Below are 27,743 nucleotides of genomic sequence, written 5' to 3' on the forward strand. Positions count from 1 at the left end.
TATGGCAAGTAGGTGATGACAGAATTTAAACAAGCAAATATTCAATAAAGCCACTCCAAGAATTTATTTTCCTTAAAAGGATAGATTTTCTATTAGTTACAGTGTTCACTTTTCTATGATGGTAATAATTCAGTGATTCTCAGCCTTTTTGATACTCCACACTCCTAGGAAATGTTTGATAAATTTTCACATCCCTTTTCTCTTTGAGGATCCAAAACAATTGGCTGCAGTTTGCAAGGCAGGATAGCATGAGATCTGTACATGGCATAAAGCCATCTTCAGTAGATCAAATAATAGTTATGCAGATTTTGCTTTGCTGAGTAATTGCTGTCCAGTTTTTATGAGTAGGGGAAATTTGCCAGTCATTGTAAGCTTTGCTGTTTGCCTGAACAGCTTCTGCACAGTTTTTGGTGTGCTAATGAGAATGAACTCATTCTAAAGAGTTAGTTAATAATTATATTCTAGAAAGCCATTTTAGTAAAGTATATATGCTTCATCTCTTTGGCACTCCCAGGAGTGTGGGTGCCCCATTTTGAGAGCCCCTTTATTAGTTTAAAGTATTGGTGACGTATGTCTTAGAGGAATTCCCAGCTGGCTGAATATTAAGACATCAAAAAAGAACCTAGATTTTCTTTCATATCTGCTACAGTGCTGTGTTTCTAGCAAAAATACTCAAATTTTAATGCTTGTTATAGATAGGTACTATAAAGTGGTGGTAATAATAATAAGTGGATTCATCATATAAACTGACAAGTATTTTGTTCATAGGCAATACTGAGCACATGGAAAAATTCTTATTTGAGAAATTACCAAATAAGCTGACAATGTTCAATGAGATAAACTTTCATCCTATCAACATGAAAATTTATATCTCATCTGATTACAGGCATATAATTCTAGCAAAGTGATGACTCTTCAAAGCCAAGTCAAACTGGAAGGCATTTTCAATTTACCTTGAAGATAGCTTCTACAAAATGACAATGGATCAAAAGGTATTTTCAAGAGCTGCCTGTCTCTTTCCCTCCAAATACATTTCAATTGATCGATACTTTGCTGACTTAATCAACTTAGGTAGAAACCAACTTTAGCGCTACTTAAATTTGTTTACCAGACAAGGAGACTTATTTAGTCAAGTGAAAAAAAGAAAAAAGGGGGAAGAAAATAAAGAATAGAAATTTCTGAAACAACAAAATACACACAGAAAAAAGAAAACATTTGAGTTAGTAATACAAAAGCCATAATTAAAAGTACTCAAATTTAGCCTAATTAGTTTTCCTGATGCTAGGATGGGTGATAATGATAAAAAAACTGCTGCCAGAATAGATTTGTATCTAAATAGAAGAAAATTTACTTCACTCAACAAAAACATTCGAAAATAAAATATTCATAAAAAGCTTTTGATAATTCTTAGTTACCTTGAAGTAAAGGATCCCAATTGAGAATAGAACTGCTCATAAAAACCATTCCATTTCGTGACACAGTGGCAGGGGAAGCATTATCAATATTATGGACTTCAAATATAATTTTGCAAAGGGGTGCCATTGGTATACGGTCACCATTTGCAAGGGTAAGCGTTTTGTTATCATCCAACACTGAGTTTAAGTTTTCTATCCAAATAGCATCAACTGGTCCATCTAAGACAATCCAAATATGTTCACCCTGAATAAAAAATAATAAAAAGCAGCAAAATCATCTAGTCAAATCAATCATAAGTAATATCATTTGCATAAAAACATAAATGACATGAGATAAGGCAAGTATTTTTAATTTAGTGTATACTCTTTACACTTTACTCTCTTTTACTTGTTGCAGTCATTTGACTGCAGCCATGCTGGAGCAACGCCTTTAGTCAAGCAAATCGACCCCAAGACTTATTCTTTGGAAGCTTAGTATTTATTCCATCGGTCTCTTTTGCCGAACCACTAAGTTACTGGGACGTAAACATACCACCATCAGTTGCCAAGCGATGTGTGTGTGTGGGGCAAACACGGACACGCAAACATATACACACACATACATATATACGACAGGTTTCTTTTAGTTTCCGTCTACCAAATCCACTCACAAGGCTTTGGTCAGCCTGAGGCTATAGTAGAAGACACTTGCCCAAAGTGCCACGCAGTGGAACTGAACCCAGAACCATGTGGCTGGTAAGCAAGCTACTTACCACACAGCCACTCCTGCACTTAATGTATATACATGGTTACACAACAAACATAAATATATGTCTCTTTAATCTTTTATCTTTTACTTGTTTCAGTTATTAGACTGTGGTCATGCTGGGGCACTGCCTCGAAGAATTTTAGTGGAATGAATCAACTCCACTACTTATTTTTATACTTATTGTATCAATCTCTTTTGTTGAACTGCTAATTTATGGTGATGCCAACACATAAACACTGGTTGTCAAGCAATGACGGGGGACAAACACACACACACATATGGTGAGCATATTTCAGTTTCCATCTACCAAATCCTCTCACAAGGCTTTGGTTGGCCTGAGGCTATAGTAGAAGACTCTTGCCCAAGTTGTCACACAGTGGAACTGAGCCCAGAACCATGTGGTTGGGAAGCAAATGTTTTACTACCTTATTCATATATATATAAGTCTGTGCTTATATACATATGAATAATAGTGAAAGACATGTTTTGTAATTATTATAAGAATATTCTTTGTGTAAAATTTAGCAAAGAGCTCAATGAAATAAAATAATTCTATTTCAGAGAAATAATATAATATACAAAACAACCTAAATGAAATTACAAATCAAAAATAAGCAAGGTAACATTCTTAAAATGAATATATATACATAATTTATATATTTTCCCTTGTTATGGATCAATGATTCCAGCAGAGATGTGTAGATGAATTAAACATAGACACAATACCATCAATGGCAGCAGGCTAACAGAGAGTTATACAAGAAGGTTATTTCAAGCACTTTTTTGGAGATTTATAGAGAGAAAGTTTATGGGTTTTGCAATTCTTGGCTGATACTGATGGATTATAATTCTGAATTGTAACAATACGAATATATATTAGTTACAGAGGCTGTGTAAATACCAAGAGATAAAATATATCCACTTAACCCTTTCATTACCAACCCGGCTGAAACTGGTTCTGGCTCTTTAGTATAAATGTCTTGTTTTCATAAGTTTTGAAAATCTCAATATGTGTGTATGTGTGTGTGTGTGTGGTTAGAGTAGTAAATTGGCTACTAAGTTAGGAGGATAGGTATGTGTACAGAGGGGAAGAGAGAGAGAGAGAGAGAGAGGAAGAGATAGATGAAGAGAGAGAAAGAAAGGGGTGAAAGAAGAGAAGGATATGTAATGTAAGATAGTGGGGATGGGTAGAAGGGATGTACAAATGAATAATATTGAAAGAAAATGGAATTGTTTATGTAATGGATGTATTTCTGATTAAATATTATGCAAATGTGAAACATACATAATAAATGATTTCAAAATATTACTACTTGGTTTGACTTCGCTACTACAGCTCTCTCGCTCTCTCTCTCTCTCTCTCTCTCTCTCTCTCTCTCTCTATATATATATATATATATATATATATATATATATATATATATATGTAAAATCATAAATTAGAGTATCTACAAGATACCACCAATAATTTTAATAATTATTACCTTTGAAGGTTATTTTTTTCCATGCTGGCCACTTGATAAAATCGTTATTTTATTTTAAATTAACGATCTTATCCTCATTTACATAAATTTTTATATATATATATATATATATATATATATATATATATATATATATGTATGTATATATACAATATTAAATATGTTTAACAGAGAGCCAATGCGAAAAAATAATATAGAGTAGAGAGGCAGTCAAACAGATTCCCGAAAGCATAGATAAAATCATTCAAGCAAAGTAGTGAAACGTATGTATTTATACACATCAGCATAAATCATGCATATACAGGCATAAAGATTCTCCAAGGGTATAAAGAATATAAAACCAAACATACAGAAAGATATAGAAGATATAAAAAAATATATAAAATTAGATATACAATTACATATAAATAAAAATTACATGTAATGAGTTATGCATGATAAATATAGGAGGTACAAAACGAATGAGATATCGATAAATATAGGAATAAAAATGTCAATTTAAAAATGGCAAACTGCCTAAATCATCTAAAAATCTCTCTTATTTCTTAGTCCATCTTTTCCCCTTCTCAACCAATTATTTTCCTTCTATTTCCATTTCAAAATATTTGTAAAATGCCTCAGCATCTATCCAGTTCTGCAAACAGTTTTCTGTAATAGAATGCAATAAAGTGTTCCCTGATAATCCATCTGATTAAGCATCAAATTGCACTCAGAACACTTAATGTAGGGTTCTGAGCAACCAAAATGGTGAAGCGTATATAGGAACTAATAATATAAACTTACGTTTATTTAAATCTCTCTGACAAGTTCTCTGCATTTCCTAACTAGTAATGTTGCTGAGTATAGGAGATCCTTGAGCACTAGACTGAAGCAGACTGGAATATGATAATCTACATTGAACTCTAAACCTAACAATTTCAGTCATATATCTGTTTGTACACACAAGATATACTCTATATGCTGCTGAGACCACCTTCGGTCATGACTGACCATGGGATTGCACCTAAGAAATTACCCTCCCAGGCACAAGTCCCGGCAAGGTTGTTTATGGAAGACCAGCAGTTGCCCATGCATACCGGCCTCCCCTCTCCATGCCACCAGTGTTATCCAAGGGAAAAGCAAAGGCCGATACAGCTTGGCACCTGGGGCATTGCAACTCATTTCTACAGCTGAGTGAACTGGAGCAACATGAAATAAAGTGTCTTGCTCAAGAACACAACACGTGACCCGGTCTGGAATTCAAACTCACAACCTCGTAATCATAAGCCCGACGCTCTAATCACTGAGCTATGCGCTTTCACATATGCTCTATATAGATATATAAATATTTATAAACATACATATTCTATATATACATATAAATATTTATAAACATACATATTCTATATATACACATAAATATTTATAAACATACATATTCTATATATACATATAAATATTTATAAACATACATATTCTATATATACACATAAATATTTATAAACATACATATTCTATATATACATATAAATATTTATAAACGTACATATTCTATACATACATATAAATATTTATAAACATACATATTCTATATATACACATAAATATTTATAAACATACATATTCTATATATACATATAAATATTTATAAACATATATACACACATATATAAACACACACACATATGTATGTACATGTCTTTGTCTCAACAGGTTTTTACAATGACAATGCTTTGACAGTAGAGTTTACTCTTTTACTTGTTTCAGTCATTTGACTGCAGTCATGCTGGAGCACCACCTTTTAGTCGAGCAAATCAACCCCAGGAATTATTTTTTGTAAGCCTAGTACTTATTCTACCGGTCTCTTATGCTGAACCGCTAAGTTATGGGGACGTAAACACACCAGCATCGGTTGTCAAGCAATGTTGGGGAAACAAACACAGACACATATATATACATATATATGACGGGCTTCTTTCAGTTTCTGTCTACCAAATCCACTCACAAGGCTTTGGTCGGCCCGAGGCTATGGTAGAAGACACTTGCCCATGGTGCCATGCAAGTGAGACTGAACCCGGAACCATGTGGTTGGTAAGCAACCTACTTACCACACAGCCACTCCTGTGCCTATTTGCAATCTTTCATCATGGCCAAGTGGTCAAGAAGCTCACTTTGAAACTGCATGGTTTCAAGTTCAGTCCAACTGTGTGGCACATTGGACAAGTGTTCTCTTCTATAGCCCCAGTATATAGATTGTTAGTACATTCGATAAACAGAAACTGTATGGAAGTCTGTTGTGTATATACATATAAACATCATTATACATATAAACATCATCTATACATTTATACATATAAACATCATCTTCAGGGTGAGTCATCTCACTTGGTCTGTGACATTCGGTGTTTTTTTAACACTTGGTGTTATGAAGGAACATTTCCCAGGATGCTGTTACACAGCTAATAGGTATATAAGCCAAACGGGTGGAAAGCTGCAGAATCGTTAGCACGCTGGACGAAATGCTTAGCGGTATTTCGTCTGCTGATACATTCTGAGTTCCAATTCCACCGAGGTCGACTTTGCCTTTCATCCTTTCAGGGTCGATAAATTAAGTACCAGTTATGCACTGCGGTCGATATAATCGACTTAATCCGTTTGTCTGTCCTTGTTTGTCTCTTCTGTGTTTAGCCCCTTGTGGATAGTAAAGAAATAGGTATATAAGCCAAACAGATACACTAACTATGCATTCTAGATAATGTTTGCATTATTAGAGCTTCTTCCAACTCAAAATTTAATATATGTATGTATGTCTGTATTTCTATGTGGGTATGTCATTGTGTCTGTATTTCTCAGCCCACCTCTCCTACACTCACCTACAGTATGACAGCTATTGTTAGTATGCTTATATCTCCATAACTTAGCAGTTTGGCAAAAGTACAAGACTTTAAAAAAAATGGAAGGACTGGGGTTGGTTTGTTTACTAAAAGTGCTTCAAAGTAGTACCCCAGCATGGCCCCAATCCAATAAAAGATAAAGAAATTTTCCTATTAACTTGATATCATTGGCACAATACAAATGATGCATAATACCAGTCCCATATGTGTCTGTATTCTTCTTGCTCAACCTCAGTCTAAAACTTTAATAAGACTGAAGAGGAATGGAGACAAGACACAACCTTGTCTAACACTAGTTACAACAATATCTGTGAGTGTGAGAGAGAGAGGGCGGGAGGAGGAGGGGACGGAGAGAGAGAGAGAGAGGAGAGAGAGAGAGAGAGAGAGTGTGTGTGTGTGTGTGTGCGTGTGAGGTGGGGAGTGTATCAACATAGGAAGAAATACCATACTCTCAAACAGAAATAGCCTGCAATTAAACCATCTCACCATCAACCTACGCTAAAGCTCACTTTGCATTTTTGTGCGTAAAAAGAACAAAATATGTCCTGGACAAAGCAATAGGAACAATATAATCAGCTAAAAATGCTTGAAGGCAGTGTGTGGAATGAATACAATCTAATGACTAAAAAACTAATGAAAGAGGATTAATATAAATACGTGTACGTACTAATTCCATTATTGTAATTCAATGCTGTCTTTATGATATTAAGTATATGATTTTTAAGATACCACAGATATAACAAGGTTGATCATATCAAGACATTTAACAATTTTTTATTCTCTATTCTCATCATTTAACATCCATGTTCCAGTCTATGTTCTATGTTAGCATGAGTTGGAATGGTTTGACAGAACTCATTGCATCCTAAGACAGGATTGTATTCCAGTGTCTGTTTTGGTATGGTTTCTGCAGCTGGATGCTCTTCCTAATGTCAACCATTTCACAGCAAGTACCGAAAGCTTTTTTCATACGACCAGCGTTAGGGAGCAGCTTTAGGCTCAGAAGATAAGGGATTAAAGTATGAGAGAAGGGGACTAGAGCAGAATAAGATACTTTTGTAGAGGAGCTACATGACTAATAATTTTATTAATTTTTATAACTGATTAGCTAAAGTTAAATGGCATATTCTTTCCCAAAAAACACATTTAAAGGATTTAGAATTTATCTCCTTGACAGTGTAAATGTGAGTAAATTTGACTATTACATGTTAAGAATGTAATACTTGTAAATATCTTGCATACTCTTACTCCAGAAATAAATACTCAACAAAATTTTCTTCTGAAGAGTTAAAGCAGTAGAATCTGAAGAAATTCGTGACGATCTACATTAGCTAATACTGAGCAAGAAACTCCACAAAACGGAAAAAGTTAGTGTAAGTTAGTATGCCATGAAAAAGAAGAGTGAAGATTAAGATATGTTGTGATTGACTACATGCTTCCTGAGATTCGCCAACACTACACCTGATTTTCTCCCCTCCATACACACACAAGCATGTATCTGACTCATACACTGTTTACTTTCCAGACATTTGTACATTACTGCATATGCTTTAGATGCACTTTTGACAAGTTGTGGTGCACCTGAGTACTGCATACAATAATTTCATTATTATTATCATTATCATTATTATTATTATTATTATTATTATTACCCCAACTGGCCTCCGTGCCGGTGGCACGTAAAAAGCACCATCCAATCATGGACGTTTGCCAGCCTTGTCTGGCACCTGTGCAGGTGGCACGTAAAAAGCACCCACTACACTCACGGAGTGGTTGGCGTTAGGAAGGACATCCAGCTGTAGAAACACTGCCAGAACAGAGTGGGCCTGGCGCAGCCTTCTGGCTTTCCAGACCCCAGTTGAATCATCCAACCCATGCTAGCATGGAAAACGGACGTTAAACGATGATGATGATGATGATGATGATGATGATGGAGATTCATATAATCCCAGTCAGTACAGAAAAAAAAGACAAAAAAAAAAACAGACACTAAAGCAGTGACATTGGTGGCATTAATGATTTGCAGTTAGTGTCATGGCAGCAATATCGATGGTGGTGTTGGTGGTGGTGGTGTTGGTGATGATGATGGCAGCGGTGGCAGTGATAATGATGATTATAGCAGTGTGTAACTGGTTCTTTTGCATAATTCCTGCATCAGTGATGTATAATTCTGGTTTTCTTCATACTTATTAATTAAATTGTCAAATATACACAGCTCAAATTTATAATGAACACTTAAGAAATTATGAAGAAAACTTACCTTTTTGGATTTCAGTGTCTTTCTCCATAGGGTTGAGAAAATTCCATCTGTCCAGTCATTAGTAGCAACATCCAACCTACCAAACATTTGTGGAGCCGTAATGGCTTTAGGATTCATTCTCATTTCTTTGTGGGGGAAACCACATGCAGTAAGGGCCTTCTGTAACATGTGGATACATTTGGTTTTACCACTTCCTGATGGTCCTAATGTCATCATACCATGCCGTACACTTTGTGTTTCATATAACTGCACCAGTTTCAAAATCCATGGGGGATGAACTATTAAACCATTATCAGTAACCTGAAATGGAATTATATATACTGCTTAATACAGAAAATTCTCATTTCATTAGAAATACCTTTTTGAATGTAAGAAGCTATTTTATTCTTTATATTACCTATTTCTTTACTACCCACAAGGGGCTAAACACAGAGAAGACAAACAAGGACAGACAAAGGGATTAAGTCGATTATATCGACCCAGTGCGTAACTGGTACTTATTTAATCGACCCCGAAAGGATGAAAGGCAAAGTCGACCTCGGCGGAATTTGAACTCAGAACGTAACGGCTGACGAAATACGGCTATGCATTTCGCCCGGCATGCTAAGTTTCTGCCAGCTCGCCACCTATTCTTTATATTACCATTTATAATTTCTTTCAGCTGTTATGAAATTATTCACATCTAAAATTAAAATTATCTCATAACCTTTTGATCAAGATTTCAATCTCTCACAATGATTTATCTCTTTATTCATGCACATTGTTCTGTGTGTCTTAATTTGTATTTATAAAGAAAAAGAATTTTGTACCACTACTCTATTTCAGTAGACAATAAAAGAGGACATTCTATGTAATCAGAAAATAGATAGCATTCAGAACGGTAATAATATTGGAAATTGATTGATGGTGAGGGAAAAAAATAAATCAGCAAAGGAGACACAAAGATGAATATAACTATGGGTGACAACAAAACAGATTATTTCACTTCCGGTAAATGGCAATGTTGAACATGTCTTACTTGTTTACAGATAGCAGCTTCTATTTGTGGATAACCAGCTTTTTCAAGTTTCATGCCAGGAAATAAATCATCAATCAAAGACATGAATAGTGGCTCATCTTCATCAACCTAGTCAATACACACACATAAAGAAAAAAGTTTAAACAATTTCTGAAAAAAGAGACATTAGGACACTGCATGCACATTATTTTGTTTACAAGTAAATATATGAAGAGGAAGATATCTGTGCATGTGAAATGAATTCACACTCACACTCACATACACCCAAGCATACATACAAACATTACACAAGTGAAATATGTGACGCAAGTTGGCGGTAAATGTATTTGAATGTAGCAAAGAAAAAATATTGGGTTGTCTGGAAAGTTCATGCCAATTTATTGTAGCTTACTTCTCAACTTATTTTAGGACATGGTTGAGTCCATAAAATAGGATTTGACTACAGCTCCATTTAAGCTATATTTTCATGGAAGAAGGTTTATGTTCCTATAACCTGTGTTAATTCTGTAACCCTTTAAAATGGAAGATAAGAAAGTTCATTTTCAGCACTACATGCTTTTCTTTTTCCGTAAAGGGTAAAATGCCTCACAAGCAACCAAAGAAATATGCGCAATTTATGGTGATGTTTCTTTATCCGACAGAACTGTACGAAAGTGCTTCGCAAGGTTCTGAGCTGGAGATTGTAGCCTTATTGATAAAGAGCGATCAGGCAGACCATCCACTACAAATGATAACCAAATCAGGTCATTAATTGAGAACAACCCACATTGCACAACCCGAGAATTGGCAGAAAACCTCAACCTATCAAAATCCGTCATTCATGAGCATTAGATGAACATCAATGGATAGATGAACATCAATGGAATTTGTATCCTTGTGGTACCAGTGCCGGTGGCACATAAGAAAACCATCCGAACGGGACCGTAGCCAGTACCGCATCGACTGGCCTCCGTGCTGTGGGCACGTAACAAACACCATCCGATCATGGTCGTTCGCCAGCCTCGTCTGGTACCTGTGTCGGTGGCACATAAGAAAACACCGAAAACACCATCCGAGCGTGGCCGTCTGCCAGCCTCTTCTGGCACCTGTGTCGGTGGCACATAAAATCAACCACTACACTCTCGGAGTGGTTAGCGTTAGGAAGGGCATCCAGCTGTAGAAACACTGCCAGATCTGACTGGCCTGGTGCAGCCTTCAGGCTTGCCAGACCCCAGTTGAACCGTCCAACCAATGCTAGCATGGAAAGCGGACGTTAAACGATGATGATGATGATGATGAGCACCTGATAAAGCTTGGATACACAAATCACTACGATGTTTGGGTACCACATGAGTTGAGTGAGAAGAACCTTTTGGATTGCATTTCCATCTGTGATTTGCTTTATAAATGGAATGAAAACACGTCTTTTTTAAAGCAAATTGTGGCAGATGATGAGAAATGGATTATTTACCGAAATCTTCAGAGAAAGCAATCCCAGAGTAAGCAAAATGAGCCACCCTTAGCCACCCCAAAAGCGGGGTCATCACCCTAAAAAAGTCTTGCTTTGTGTCTGGTGGGATTGGAAAGGAATTCTGTACTCTAAACTTCTCCCAAGTAACCTGACAATTCTGAGAAATTCTGCACACAACTGGACGAGTTAAAAGCAGCAATTCAAGAGAAACATCCAGAATTGGCCAACAGGAAGGGTGTTGTTTTCCAACATGATAATCCAAGACCACACGTTTCTTTGGGAACCAGACAGAAACTGCTGCAGCTCGGCTGGAATGTGTTACTTCACCCTCCATATTCACCAGATATTGCTCTTTCGGATTTTCACTTACTCAAGTCTCTGCAGAATAGTCTTAATGGTAAAAATTTCAATTCCTTGGATGATGTAAAAAGATACCTTGATGAATTCTTTGCTGTGAAACCACCTCAATTTCGGGAAGAGGGTATTTTCAAATTAAAGGAAAGATGGAGATGCCTTGTGCAACAAAATGGTTCATATTTGATTGATTAAAAATGTAATGGCAAGTATTTATTGGTATTTATTGACCTTTTTCTTTCCTTTAAAATTCAGCACAAACTTTCCGGACAACCCAATAGATGACTTCAATGATACATATCATTATGTAAACTATGTATCAGGTTATATGCTATATACATATAACTGAAAAGATTTGTAAAAAATAGAAAAAATTTCTTAGTGTACATGTGGTTGTGTATACATAGATACATATATACATGCATGCATATTATTATTATTATTAGTGTCATTTACTTTTAATCTGCATGTTTGATGCAATCACTTGCCAGGGCACACCCAGCGCCCTAGGGCAAGTGAAGGTTAAGAGTTGTTGAAATATAGCTGAAAGCTTGGGGAGGGGAAGTAGAGAAATATCTCCATGTAATACAACACAAACATTTACATTGATAGGCTTTTTCTAAGGATGTGGGCAGTACTTGTTAGCACAATGTTTTGGATTTCCTTGAGACATGGTTCCCCAGGGATATTGTCTAGGCATTTCTGACATCCCTTTTTTATCATACCTAGGGCACCTACAATAACAGGAACAGTTTTTGTTTTAAGATTCCACATCTTTTGTATTTCGATTTCCAGGTCCTTATATTTACTAAGTTTATCAAATTCCTTTACAGATATATTTTTATCAGTGGGGATGCTTACCTCTATTAGTCTGCAGGTATATTCTTCCCTGTCTTTAACAATTATGTCTGGTCGATTAGCCTTGATCGTTCTGTCAGTGTTGACTGGAAAATTCCAGAGGAGGGTGACATTTTTACCTTCAACAACTGGCTGAGGATGGTGTTCATACCAGTTAGTAGGAGTGCCGAATTCGTAGTGTTTACATATCTTCCAATGTATATACTGTCCTACCTTATCGTGGCGATTTTTGTATTCGTTTGGTGTCAGCACAGGACATCCCAAAACGAGATGGTCTATTGTTTCGTCAAATGTGTCACAGAATCTGCATTTAGGGTCAGTACCATTTCGGAGAACGTTAGCCTGGTAATTTCTGGTAAACAAGCTTTGATCTTGTGCTGCCAGTATGAAGCCTTCAGTCTCTGCTTTCAATCCTGAACTCTTCAGCCACTGATGGGTTGTTGCTTGGTCTACATCAGCATTTTGGCTTCGGAGAATATATTGTCCATGCATTCTCTTCTGGCTCCACTGCCTCTCAATTTGATTCTGCCCGTTCTTTTTTGCAGTCTGCTTGATTCGCTTTGCTTGCTTGGTAGCAGTGGTTTCCAGCTCTTCATCTGATTCAAGGTTAATGTCTAGTTCTCTTTCGAATTTATAAGCTTCCTTGACGATAGAATGCAGCTTTTTGCTGCCTTCGTGTTCGAACACAAGTCGCAGCATCCAGTCCTTTGTACTAGATAGGTACCTGTTCATTCCTACAGTGGAGGTCTTATAGCACAGCTCTAATTGCATCATTCCTCTCCCCCATTATTATTATTATTATTATTATTATTATTATTATTATTATTATTATTATTATTCAGATCACTGCCTGAAATCGAACTTGGAATCTTCGGGTTAAGAGTGCAAGCTACTAACCGAGTTCAATTCCAGGCAGTGACCTGAATACTAACAACAACAACTACAACAACAGCAGCAGCAACAGCAACAACAACAGCAAAAATACCTTAGGAATGAGAACCCAGGTTCGAAATTTCCCCCAAGATACCTGATGAAGGCTGGAGGGTGTATCAACCGAAATGTTATGTTAATAAACAAGATGAGGACAAATATCTATCAATTGTAAATAAAGTAACTAATGTATTATTACTATTATTATTATAATTATTATTATTAAGGTGGCAAGCTGGCAGAATCATTAGCACGCTGGACAAAATGCTTAGTAGTATTTCCCCCATCGCTATGTTGGGAGTTTTCAGAGGTGAATTATCCAAGCCCCAAAGAATTCCTCTCAACACATGGCTATGATGCTCCCCAACTACTTCTGCTTGTGATCAGATATGCACCTATTGCCATCCACCAAGGGACATGCTCAACTGGTTAAGGTCAAACAACTGACAAGCAAATTTGTGGTATTGAGCAGAATATTTGCTGTAGCCCATCTTTTATACCAAGGCAAAACAATGTACATGATTACACTTCCAATCAGTTACGGTCAGAAGCCATGATTTCTTCCATCAAGATTTTTATTCACAGTTCCCAGGGCCCCAACAATTATTGGTACTACTACCACCTTTTTCAGTGACCAGAACTACTTAACCTCCCAAGCTAACCTGTCATATCTATTGACTTTTCTTTCTTCCTTAACACATATCTTGTTGTCAGCTGGAATTGATATATCTATGATCCAGCATCGTCTGCTTTGTTTCTCAATTAACACTATTATTATTATTATTATTATTATTATTATCATTATTATTATTATTAGAATGTTGCATGGTACTCCTATCATTCCCTGAGTGGGACTATATGGATGATGGAAACCCAACCCTTACATACAACACAGAGTTAATGGAAGATATGGATTACATTAGCCTGGGTTCAATTCTAAGGAGAGATGAGAACTGTTAGAGTAGTTTTTTTTTTATATTTGTGCTTAATCTCTTATTCTATGACCACCAATGCACACAGCCATTTTTATCCTACTCTCTCTTGCTTACCCCCCACTCTCTCTAGAAAGGGCATCCAGCTGTAGAAACTCTGCCAGACCACAGTGAAGCCTGGTGCAGTCACTGGCTCTCCAAACCTCAGTGGAACCGTCCAACTTATGCCAGCATAGAAAACAGACGTTAATCGATGATAATGATGCTGCTGATATATGTGTATATAATGTGTGTATGTATATGTATATATATATGTATGTTATATATACATATACATAAACACATTATATATATATATATATATATATATATATATATATATATATATATGTATACAAATAAGAAAATGGAGAAACAAATTTAGTTTGTTCATCAACTTTCGGATATGAGAATGTTGGATTATTTATTCATTTAACAAAATGAGAACCCCAATATCATACATATATATCTTATAATTCAATACATATAAGATAAGAATACAAATTATAAAAATCATAATATAAATTATTGAAATCATTAAAATCACCAACAGTATATTGGATAAATACTATCCCTTAGTGGGTTGCACCCATACCCCTAACTTACTTTGTGTGTGTATATATATATATATATATATATATATATATATATATATATATTTATCTTTCTTTCCTTCTCTCTCTACTCTTAGTTTCTCAGAAAGCAATTCACCTCCACTTCTTCACCATTCTGTTTCTTTTCAACTGAGACATCTTTCTGAACTATTTTCTGGTGTGTATATGTCAGTTTCTGTGTTTACGTTTATGTTTGTCACAACACCAACAGTATTGTGTAGAAAAGATAACTATAATTACATACAAATACTGGTCAATAAAATAATTACCAGACCAAGATAAGTGCTATACTCAATAGAATCTCTTAAAACTTCTAAAAGTGGTGCTCAGCATGGCTACAGAAAACAATAAAAGGATTTTAAGACAATACGGAAATAACCCACCAGCTTTGACAAGTTCATGTCTCTAAGAACTCTCATTACAATAGTGGCTTCACTGTCTTGCTGGTTTTCTCTTTTACTTGAACCAAGAATTCTCAATACAGACAAAATATTTCTCAGACCAAAATCATAGTGAACCTGAAAATAGAATAAGTTCTGTTTAGTTAGCGATTCGAATTAAATACAAATTATACAGTACACTAACTTGCACAAATTTCAAGAATATTATTTCGTCACAATATAAATTGACACATGTTATCTGATTCATTCTCATTGCTATTATATTGTTACTATTTACTATTTGCATCACTTGCAGCAAACCAATTCCATGCTTCAAAATATCAATAAAGATCAAAAAGTATTGCTTATAACAACCGACTATTATTCTAAAGAGGAATAGTTGATAAATTGATAACTTTTTGAAGTCCTATTTACAGCGATATCAATTTATAACTTCCTGCCCTCAGCTTATTTCAATATCTGGAGAAATTCCACATGCTGTCTTCACTAATACTCTTTTACTTGTTTCAGTCATTTGACTATGGCCATGCTGGAGCACCGCCTTTAGTCGAGCAAATCGATCCCAGGACTTTGTAAGCCTAGTACTTATTCCATCAGTCTCTTTTGCTGAACCGCTAAGTTACGGGTGACGTGAACACACCAGCATTGGTTGTCAAGCAAAATTGGGACACACACACACACACACATATATATATATATGACAGGCTTCTTTCACTTTCCATCTACCAAATCCACTCACAAAGCTTTGGTCAGCCGAGGCTATAGTAGAAGACACTTGCCCAAGGTGCCACGCAGTGGGACTGAACCCGGAACCACGTGGTTGATAAGCAAGCTACTTACCACACAGCCACTTCTGCACCTATAGCTAAACATTTTTGTTGCATTTTTCAGTCAAATAATCTATTTTAACAAGTTTCTGATGAAGAATCATATGTCATGTTGTATTTTGGGAGGGTCATTATTAGAATATTCAGTTTATTAATTCAACAGATAAAGCTGAAGTTATGTTTCTCATATCATGTTATATATGTAACATGTTGCATGTTGAATGTATTTCTTCCACACTGACATTCAGATATAAGTAAACTATAATTTGAATCCGAAGATGCTAAGCTGAAATAAATCAGAATTTATTCAACTGTTGATGATTTGTCTTCATTCTGTTCCAGAACTGTAGTTTTGTGTTCATACTCCTGTTTCTTCAACGTTTGTTGTATGCATATTCTCAATGCTTTAGCTTTCGAATAACAAGTAGGTCAGGACAGCCAATTTGTATTACTTTTAAAAATTCCAATCATTAGAGTAATGTACATGACTCTAAATGTTATTCAGCTAAAATTCATTAACTAAATTGCCTTATCCTTTAAACTACTATTAAATTAGGAAAATTCAAATTGCTAATCATTGTTATTACAAATTAAAACCTACGAATTAAAAATAGTGACAATAACATACAAGACTTGGCAGCATCTCATAATTTTATTTCATCTTGAGCGAAATGGAAACAAATCTATTGATATTTATGCCTCCCATTAACCTATCATTAGAATTTAATACAGTGCTGACATGCTCTGAAGTAATTTGTTTTTACTTTTAAATGGCTGGTTCATCAGTGATTCGTTTTTGTTTTAATTTTAATTTTTCAATTTTAACATCACTGGATAAACGTAGTTTAAACACTTTTTTATTTGTTATTAAATATTTATTTTCAGCTAATGGTAACGTCGTTTGATGCAAGTCAATATTTTGAAATATCACTTTAACTCAATACACACAGCATAGGCACCAAAGTTCATTGCCAATTCCAAGATTTTACACTACTAAAGTCACTGATAAAAACGCCATATCAATAATGCATTGAGCTGAAACAACCTAATATATTACATATTACATAATACGTTAAGTCTTGAAGACTGGTGAGATTGATTGCATGAAAAACGTGTGCAGAGAGGAAATTCTAGTTGAATGATTTTATCAGTACAAAGGACTGGGAAAACTAGTTAATATTAGTTCCGGTGGGCATGCCAGAAGTCATGAGAGGAGGAGAAGGAGGAATGAGTTGAGAGAATTTGAGCAGAGGAGGCACAAGACCAACTAGTTCTGTTATACAGGTTAAAGTATCATATATTTAAGTTTAGAAGATCATTGGAAAGGCAAAGTATATTTAAATATAGGAGTGGCTGTGTGGTAAGTAGTTTCCTTACCAACCACATGGTTCTGGGTTCAGTCCCACTGCATAGCACCTTGGACAAGTGTCTTCTACTATAGCCTCGGGCCGACCAAGGCTTTGTGAGTGGATTTGGTAGACAGAAACTGAAAGAAGCCCATTGTATATATGTGTATATATAAATACATATATGTGTGTGCGTGTGTGTGTGTGCGTGTCTGCATATGTTTGTGTGTCTGTGTTTGTCCCCCCACCATCGCTTGACAACCGATGCTGGTCTGTTTACGTCCCTGTAACTTAGCGGTTCAGCAAAAGTACTAGGCTTACAAAGAATAAGTCCTGGGGGCGATTTCCTCGACTAAAGGCGGTGCTCCAGCATGGCCACAGTCAAATAACTGAAACAAGTAAAAGAGTAAAGAGAGTAGTGACCAACATAAGCTTTTCATCAAGAAGCACAAGTGACAACAAGATATTGTTGACTTTGTTAACGTTCACCAGCAGTTATACAACCTAACTAAAACAACAGCAATCAAAGCACAAAGAGAATGTAAAATTAACATTTGTTTATTGAAATTAAGTGAAGGCGCATGGCTCAGTGATTAGAGCGTCGAGCTTACGATCGTGAGGTTGTGAGCTCGAATCCCAGACCGGGCTGCGTGTTGTGTTCTTGAGCAAGGCACTTTATTTCACGTTGCTCCAGTTCACTCAGCTGTAGAAATGAGTTGCGACGTCACTGGTGCCAAGCTGTATCGACCTTTGTCTTTCCCTTGGATAACACTGGTGGCGTGGAGAGGGGAGGCTGGTATGCATGGGCGACTGCTGGTCTTCCATAAACAACCTTGCCCGGACTTGTGTCTAGGAGGGTAACTTTCTAGGTGCAATCCCATGGTCATTCATGACCGAAGGGGGTCTTTACCCTTTATTGAAATTAACAGATATATTCTGCTAAATTCAATTCAATATCATAGAATCTCAGAAAAATTATTAAATTATTATTTAGCTTAACTACTTCTGAAAATTAAGCAATTAAATTTCATATTATAATTCTATTATAATTCATCTGTCTGTAGAAAGTAAAGGTTTAGTAATGTATTTAGTCAGATGAGTGAATCTACCAACTTCTGTTTATAGATGAATATAGCAAGTTGAATATTATTGACTCTCTGCTATGAAGGATTATTCTTTATTAACTTTCTAGTCCTCTTCTTCGAAGAATCCTCTATGTAGCTGCTAACCAGCAAAGAATAAATAGTTTGGAGGGCATGAGCCTAGACACACCATAAAAGATAAAAAACCTGAAATATACAGCATTCATCTTATTCATGTTTCATTTTATCACTTGCCAGCATATGGTGCTATTCATCAAGACAAATTTAGTGTTACTTTAATAATATCCAATGTATTACGTATATTTCCAGATTCTCTGAAGTCTTGAATTTTCCCCCACAAGCTTTAAGTAAGCCTTATTGGGGTGTCCTATCTTGTTCAACTGACTTTACTGATGAGACTCCCTCAACATGTAAAGTCCTCTAGATCATCTGGTGGTTTACTGTTGGCAGTGACAGGTGAGGGATTATTGGAGTTTTTGGCTGAGATTAATACCTCAGTATTGATGCTAAAAATTATACAAAACAGACATGTCATAGAGCCATATGTTTTATAACAGTTCAGTTAATCAGCATTTTGTTGCAGATGATTTGAGATGGACAACCAGCTACTTGATCAGAGCTAAGCTGAGGTTAAATACACAAACGTTTGTGACTATTAATCACATCTTTCAGGATAAATTTGTCAATATTTATCTCTACACTGAAATGTATGTAAATATTGAGAAGCTATTCCACCGAAAGAGGAAGTTAAGAGTCAGTAAAATTAGAATTTCAACAATTATGCTCTATTTTTTATAGCCAAACACTGCACTTAAAATCCTCAGTGGCACCTTCAGTATGATATCAACATTTAAGTAGATGGGAGCATATTTAATTAGAATCACTAATGTGGTCAGGAGAAGAGAACATTAGTCCAATGACTAATATTGTTTTAATTAAATCTGGGTATGTTTTGGTGTTATTAAACCTCATCATAGACTTCACAGAAGAGGAAATCACTATTTACAGCATTCAACTTCGTCTTTCTATCTTTTTAAATATATTAATTTTATATGCTTTATGGATTGGCAGCCTCTACATAATCCTGCCTCAACATGGTCACCCAACCTACAAGAAATAGCAACCAAAATTCCTCAAATCTTAAAAGAATAACACAGTCAATAATGTGGTTATGGGTGCACTGTTCTGAGGTCAAGATGGAAGTATTTTCAATTACGAGTCTATTCATTCAGCACTACCATGGGGTTAAGCAACAATAACAATACTGTAATTCTACTGAACAATTTTTGTACCAATAGTTTGGCCAACCTATTGAGATCTAAGAAGACCAAAACTTTCCCTGAATGAAAGAATGAAAGTAATATTAGTCGTTGAGTTAATATTCTTTTCACTACATTAGTGTTTCTAATTAAATGTCATTTGATATGCTTGACCCTACATATCAGTACATTTATATATATATATATATATATATATACATCATCATCATCATCATCGTTTAATATCCGCTTTCCATGCTGGCATGGGTTGGATGATTTGATTGAGGACTGGTGAACCAGATGGCTGCACCAGGCTCCAATCCGATCTGGCTGAGTTTCTACAGCTTGATGCACTTCCTAGTACCAACAACACTGAGAGAGTGTAGTGGGTGCTTTTATGTGCCACCTGCACGATGGCCAGTCAGGCAGCACTGTTGTAAGCAGTGGAAGTGAGCTAGAACATTAAAAACTTAGTGTGCATGCACAGTAGAATTCAAGGTCAGTGTGTGCCAAGTGGCTTTACTCTGTGTGCTTTAGCTTCGTTATTACGGCAACAGTCCGGATACTTATTGATCAGTTCTCATATATAGACATATCTTTTTGGAATCAGGGTAATCCTAGGATTGAAAATCTGCCCTTCATTTCGTTCTTCAACATCCAGCATTGGGAACTGATTTAAAGGCATTTGGATTGCTATTTCTAGCTTGACTGATTCATGCCATCTTGGTTGGCATTTGTCAGATTATGTCAGAGATCAAGTGGGAGATAAATGATGTTCGCTTCCTTAATTTTACATCAAGATAAGAACTTTTGGACAAATTAGCCGACAACTGGAATTCAACTAACGACAGGAACAATGTTTGCATTACAGAATCAATTCTCACCTCTCCTTAACCTCTGATTAAACACCACCGGGATATATAGTCATTAGAGATATATTATATTCATGATGTTTAGCTCTCCTCAGTTTTGGGCCCCAGGCCCTAACCCTAACCCACTGCAATAGCCAGCTTAATAGTCCACACAGAGTGCAGCTCTTAAGCTAGTATATGTATGCATGTATGTATGTATATGTGTATGTACATACCTATGTATGTATGTATCATATTTAACAATACATAATATTGATTTCTAACATACACAAATTCACAAATTGTTGTCAATTATATTCACCCATTACTCAGAAAGTACTTTATTTTATTGACCCCGTATGAATGAAAGGCTCAATTGACTTCAGCATGTCTGAACTCAGAAAATAGATGGATGTAACTAAATATTGCAGATCCTATGAATTCACTATCTTTCACTAACACACAATATTAAAGTGTTTGTCAGATGGTTAAGGTATGATTTTCTTATTTATTCCACATTTCAAAAGATAATCTCAACAATTCAGAAACTGCATTTCTATATATAGCTTTCCATAGGAGAATGTTGCAAGGAGCTCATGAGTCCATGTGCACATGTATGTGGTGTGTGTGTATATGTGTGCATGTGCATATGTTAAATCAAACTTAGTTGAAAGTTATGTGCGAATGTATAAAAGTTATATTTATTATTAAACCCCTTTCTGCCAAACTGCCAAGTAAGAGTTCAGTGATTCAACACCATTCAAACCAGTCTTTATCACTTCCTTACATTTCACTCAATGTGTTTTTCTCATCTTGCTTTCAGCTGTTCTGTATCAGACTTTTGCCTTCCAGGTTTCCATCTTGATACTGCTGTAAGTATTCTAAATTGCATGACCAAGTCATCTGAGCCACTGGAAATCTATTCCAAGAACTGCATTATTGTAAGCAGCTTAGTTGTACAGGTCTTTATTTGATACTTTGCTGAGCTAAAAGATGTAGCAGGCTTTTATCAAGCATACACTATGGAAAACATTTATCTGATTCTTGTCTCCTTTTAAGACTTGTCTGTCTTAGTCCTCACGCTCTTTGTCTTGACTTTCAAATCATCTGAAGTCTTTCACGTGTCCCAGGAACTTTAACAAACTTTGTTAATTGTCCATTTTTGACTTTATTTCTTAGATATGTGAAACTCTTCAGATACTTTAGTGGTTCAGTATGACAGGTGCAGTGTTATTGAAGGTTGTGACTTGTTGTTTTGGGGTTATTGTTGCTAAGATTTGTCTATTTCACGTGATAGTCCAACCGATAGGATGTTTTCATGGAGATCACCTCTTTTCAGAAGTGTTGCTCAGTTATCCATAGAGTAAAAAAACCTTTTAAACAGAAGAAAAGAGCCCAGTGGATGCTTGTGGGATCATTAGATGCGGTCTTATGCAGGATCACACTTCAAACAGCTTGTGAAATGGTCAAAGAAGAGATTTATTAAGCTGATGATCTCCATATGGCCTCAACATCTTCTATATGTTCTTCTTTGTGCATACTGTCAGAAGGCTTTCTAAAATCCTTCAAATTGATGTACAATGGAATAGTCCAAAGCACTGTTTGGTGATATTCAAAAATCTGATCAATGCATCCTCTACTCAACTTTTCATCAATTTGTTCACAAAGTATAGGCGTAGGAGTGGCTGTGTGGTAAGTAGCTTGCTTACTAACCACATGGTTCCAGGTACAGTCCCACTGCATGGCACCTTGAGCAAGTGTCTTCTACTATAGCCTCGGGCCAACCAAAGTCTTGTGAGTGGATTTGGTAGATGGAAACTGAAAGAAGCCCATCGTATATATGTGTATATATATATGTGTGTGTGTGTGTGTGTGTATGTGTGTGTCTGCGTGTGTGTGTGTGTGGTGTGTGTGTGTGTGTGTGTTTGTTCCCCCAACATCACTTGACAACCAATGCTGGTCTGTTTACGCCCCTGTAACTTAGCGGTTCGGCAAAAGAAACCAATAGAATAAGTACTAGGCTTACAGAGAATAAGTCCTGGGGTCGATTTGCTCGACTAAAGGCGGTGCTCCAGCATGGCCACAATCAAATGACTGAAACAAGTAAAAGGGTATAAAAGAGTAAATGTTAATCTGTAGGACAAGAACTCAGCAGAAAACATTGCAAGTGATGGAGAAGACTATGATACTAGAACGGTTGTTGCTGTTCTGTTATTTCTTTCTTGGAAAATTTCACAAACAGTCCCTTAGCCCTGTCCTTTGGAATGGAGGCACTCTCCAAGGTGGTCTTAATGAGATCAAGCAACACTGATCTTGTTTTTATAGGGACAGACTTAAACATCTGTACAGGATGCACTGTAAAGCACTCATGGCAGTGCTATGTAAAAGCACCCATGCATTGCCACCTAAGAGTGCCTATGTAGTGGCATGTAAAACTGCCCATGCAGTGCCATTTAAAAGCACCCAAAACATTCTGAAAAGCAGTCGGTGTTCAGAAGGGCATCCAACCGTAGAAACCATGGCAAACCAGACTGGAGTCTGGTGCAGCTCCCCAGCTTGCCAGCCCTGGTCAAACAGTCCAGCCCATTGCCAGCATGGACAATGGACATTAAAGGATGATGATGATGATGATGATGATGATGATGATGCCAAACAACAACAAAAACTTGCAGATATAAAATATATAAAATAATCAATAAATTATGTGGAACCAGAAAGTATACACAGTCAATACTTTTGACATATTAACATATTGAAAATGCGATTAAGCTTAGTGAAACATAACATTGGAGTAACATCTGTAAATATTTGTATTTTGACACCCCTTCTGGTTTCAAGAGCTAATTTCCCACTTCATCAAACTGAATTGTGTAAGTACACAACAACTTTACAAATATTTGTAAAACTACTAATAAACAAGTCACACATGTAGGTCTAATAAATTTAAATGATAAAAGTTGCATTAAGTAAGTATAAATGTGTTTAAAGTGTGTAAATATCATCTGTAATTCCACACATTGAATAGTTTGGTAAACATGTTTCATAACATTCAGCATCATCTATTAGCGTTTACATTTGTCAGATCTATGTCTGCAGCTATACAATGTGGTTTATTACTAGTTCTGTATCACAAGAAAGCTGCAACTTAATGATATTTTGCCACAATATATATATATAGAGATATGTTATGTGTTTTTAAATATTCTTGCATAAGCAGAACTATTTGGTAATTACATTTCATAGGCTTCCATATAAATTAATAAAGATCGGAAAACTGGTAGGGATTCAACAATAAAAATATTTATGTTCAATAATCCAATATGTAAGTGTGGAAGAGTTTCTTTCAACTTAGTATTGCAAGAAAACTTATACTAGCATGGTTTTCCAGAACCACCATGACATTTATGCATAGATACACAAGCTTACAGGATAATCAAAAATTATACATTATTTCAATTCCTTACACTATCTATTTGTAGATATATTGGGTTGTCCGGAAAGTTCATGCCGATATTTAAAGGAAAGGAAAAGGTCAATAAATACTTGTCATTGAATTTTTAATCAACCAAATATGAACCATTTTGTTGCACAATGCGTTTCAATCTTTCTTTTAACTTGAAAATACACTCAACCCAGAATTGAGGTGGTTTCATGGCAAAGAATTCATCAAGGTATTTTTTTATGTCATCCAAGGAATTGAAATTTTTACCATTAAGACTATTCTGCAGAGACCTGAATAAGTGGAAATCTGAAGGAGCAATATCTGGTGAATATGGAGGGTGGGGTAACACATCCCAGCCGAGCTGCAGCAATTTTTGTCTGGTTCCCAAAGCATGAAGAGCCAAAAATTAACTTTCTTATCTTCCATTTTAATACAGGTTATAGGAACATAAACCTTCTTCCACGAAAAGATAGCTTAAACTGTGCTCTAAATGGAGGTGTAGTCAAATCGTATTTTATGGACTCAACCATGTTCTAAAATAAGTCGAAAGGTAAGCTACTATAAATCGGCACGAACTTTCCAGACAACCCAATAGTAAATGAGTAAATGTTAAAAAACACCTTTGCTAAAGCCAGAGTGCAGCAGAATCTGGATACAAATCACTGTCATTGTTGATAATTAGAACCCAATTCAATCCTGACTTAGCATAAAAACTGATAAGAGGCATTCCAGTTGTGACCATCCAATCTTTTTAAGTGTATCTAGGACTGCATTATCTTACATGCATCTCTGTGTCCTTTTGTTAAGATGGTTGTGTACAATTCAAGGGAAATTTGTACAGTGAACACGTACAGGCTTTCTTGATGGCTTGTATTTTCAACTTATAGGTAGAAATATAATGTTCTTTAATCCCTGAAACAGCTGTAAGGTAGGTTCACATCTCTAGATTCATGTCTGGAGTTCTGAAGATAAATGAATCTTTCCCAAGATAGAATGCTAGCCTATCTCAACTATTATTTTTAGTTGATCTGAATAAGGTAAATTGATGTACTGTAGAAGTAAGTAGATTGCTTCCTCGCGTAGCAAAATCCTTACAGTGGATTTAAACTCAAGGAATAGCAGGTTGAGCAGCTTTCAAATAACATGCTTTCTCTTTCTCTCTCTCTCTTTGCTATTTGTTGTTTATTTTAAATAAATCCTTGTGTGACATTCTATAATATTAGGTACAACAACACACCACCATCACTTATGCTAACAACAACGGTGCTGATACTGCTGCCAAAATGTCACATTCTTGAAATTTTTTACAAACTAATTTTTGTTAATTGCATTTTTGTTTTCTAAAATGTCAGTTACATTATCATGCAATACTTTCTATTTAAATTAAAAGGGAAAAGAACTGTCAAATTTCTTCAACATCAAAGACATTTTGAAATACTTATCAAATAATTAGTGTTAGCTCAGTAAAAATCTTAAATGGTACTGAATCTTTTTTTTATTCTTTTTGACATATTAATAGGAAGGACATGTTTTGTTTTGAACTTAATATTTTTATGTCAAGTGAACTTGCAAAAAGAAAACAAGCAAGATTATTATCAAAAAGGTATTAAGTTTTTTTAACCCCAGGTCATCCTAGGTAGAGCAGATCTAAGAGCAAATTCATACTATGCATGACCATCCTACCTTATTCATAGTGAAGGAGTGGCTATGTAGTAAGTAGCTTGCTTACCAACCACATAGTTCCAGGTTCAGTCCCACTCCATGGCACCTTGCGCAAGTGACTTCTACTATAGCCTTGGGCCAACCAAAGCCCTGTGAGTGGAAAGAAGCCCATCGTATATATATATATGTGTGTGCGCGTGTGTGTGTGTGTGTGCATGTTTGTGTGTCTGTTTGTCACCCCAACATCGCTTGACAACCAATGCTGGTGTGTTTACGTCCCTGTAACTTAGCAGTTCAGCAAAAGAGACAGATAGAATAAGTACTAGGCTTACAGAGAATAAGTCCTGGGGTCGATTTGTTTGACTAAAGGTGGTACTCCTGCATGGTCACAGTCAAATGACTGAAACAAGTAAATGAATAGAAAACGTTATGTATTCCTCTATATTTAAGACCAATACAGAGTGATTTGAGAGAGATTTGGCTACTATTTTTTGAAGACCAAGTACGTGTAGAGAAGTTCAGTTATCTCATAGGTCACAAGTTGTCAAATATGGTAGAACATCAAAGTAAATATCTTACTCTGTCAACATGTGTCACACTGTCTCCTATGTGTTAACATTGCCTTGATTAGACAACCAAAAGTAATTGAATCTAATAAATTTCTCAAAAATGTGTGTATCTTTAGAATAAGTTAAAAAATCACTTTGGAAAATTGATGAACAAAATGCCTTGCAGTATTTAGTAGCACACCTTTATATTAAAACCCTACTAGTGTTGCCTATGATTTTCATTCATCTGGATTGTATCAGTCAACTACTTCGATCATCGAGGTAACAATGCCTTCTCCTCTAAGTGGATGTTCTTGTAGCAAAGTTATAATTCATCACAATCATTGTCATTATGGGAGGGTCCATATTTGATGATTGCTTTTCATTTTGTTGTTGTTGAAAATGAATTTATCAGCGAAAAATAAAAAAACACAGCATTATGAGGAAAAATAATATACCCAAGTGAGTCATAAACAACATCCTTACCTAATATTCTCAATAAACAAAGCTATTGTGTACACCCCTTTTCCCTTCAAATGTTCTATGTGCTTCTTTCTCTTGTAAAACTATACCCTCAATATGATCTTAGGAAGTAGGTGAAATGGAAATTCAGAGCCTGAGAATAGGGAAATGTATGCAAGCCACCTATACATTACACAAGAAATTATATGTATATGTGTGTGTGTGTATATATATGTATATATATATATATATATATATATATATATATATATATATATATATATATGTATGTATATATATATATATATACAGCATGGCCACAGCTCGTGAGCTAAAACTAGATAAAATATAAAATATGATATATAAATATATATATATATCAATGATAAAAACCCATGTAAATTTATGCGCTTTTTTCGCAAAAGTAAAAATAAACTTTAGGAGTTGCGTAAATTACATGAGGAAATTGCTTCCAGAACTTTTAGAATTTTTTTTTTTTTTTGTTGAAAAAAGATGTACAAAATGTAAACATTTGTACCTGAAGTTGACTCATTTAATGGGCTTAGATATAATGAAGTTGACTTTTATTTATGCTGGACAGTATAATGCTTACTTTTTTCTGTATAAATTTACGAAAACCATTAAATGGTTAACTACTTTTTGAAGTCTGATGTACATGCTGGTAATCATGGTCCAGGCCACATTTTGCATATTTTATTCGGTTGAGTGAAGTGTCATCCAAGCTGATATTTATCGGCAATTAAACTTAATTTGCAACACCTGTGCGTATTAATCAGCTTTGTTTTTGTTGATAATTTTTAACAACTTTTCCTGTGAGTGTATGTGAGAGAGAAAGGAAAGCACACT

At 35.6% G+C, this 27,743-nt stretch overlaps 1 protein-coding gene across 1 annotated transcript in view; it reads right to left on the minus strand.

Annotated features, from left to right (window-relative positions):
- LOC115215439 (dynein heavy chain 5, axonemal-like) overlaps nucleotides 1-27,743 on the minus strand; it is a 370,977-nt gene that overhangs the window by 145,895 nt on the left and 197,339 nt on the right. The window contains exons 33-36 of the mRNA XM_036506013.1: nucleotides 15,359-15,493; nucleotides 9,799-9,906; nucleotides 8,781-9,080; nucleotides 1,416-1,659 (exon numbers count right to left, since the gene is read on the minus strand). Of these exons, the coding sequence (XP_036361906.1) occupies nucleotides 1,416-1,659; nucleotides 8,781-9,080; nucleotides 9,799-9,906; nucleotides 15,359-15,493 (787 nt within the window). The remainder of the gene's footprint in view (nucleotides 1-1,415; nucleotides 1,660-8,780; nucleotides 9,081-9,798; nucleotides 9,907-15,358; nucleotides 15,494-27,743) is intronic.

Source organism: Octopus sinensis, linkage group LG9, assembly GCF_006345805.1.
Source record: "Octopus sinensis linkage group LG9, ASM634580v1, whole genome shotgun sequence".
NCBI classification, from domain to species: domain Eukaryota; kingdom Metazoa; phylum Mollusca; class Cephalopoda; order Octopoda; family Octopodidae; genus Octopus; species Octopus sinensis.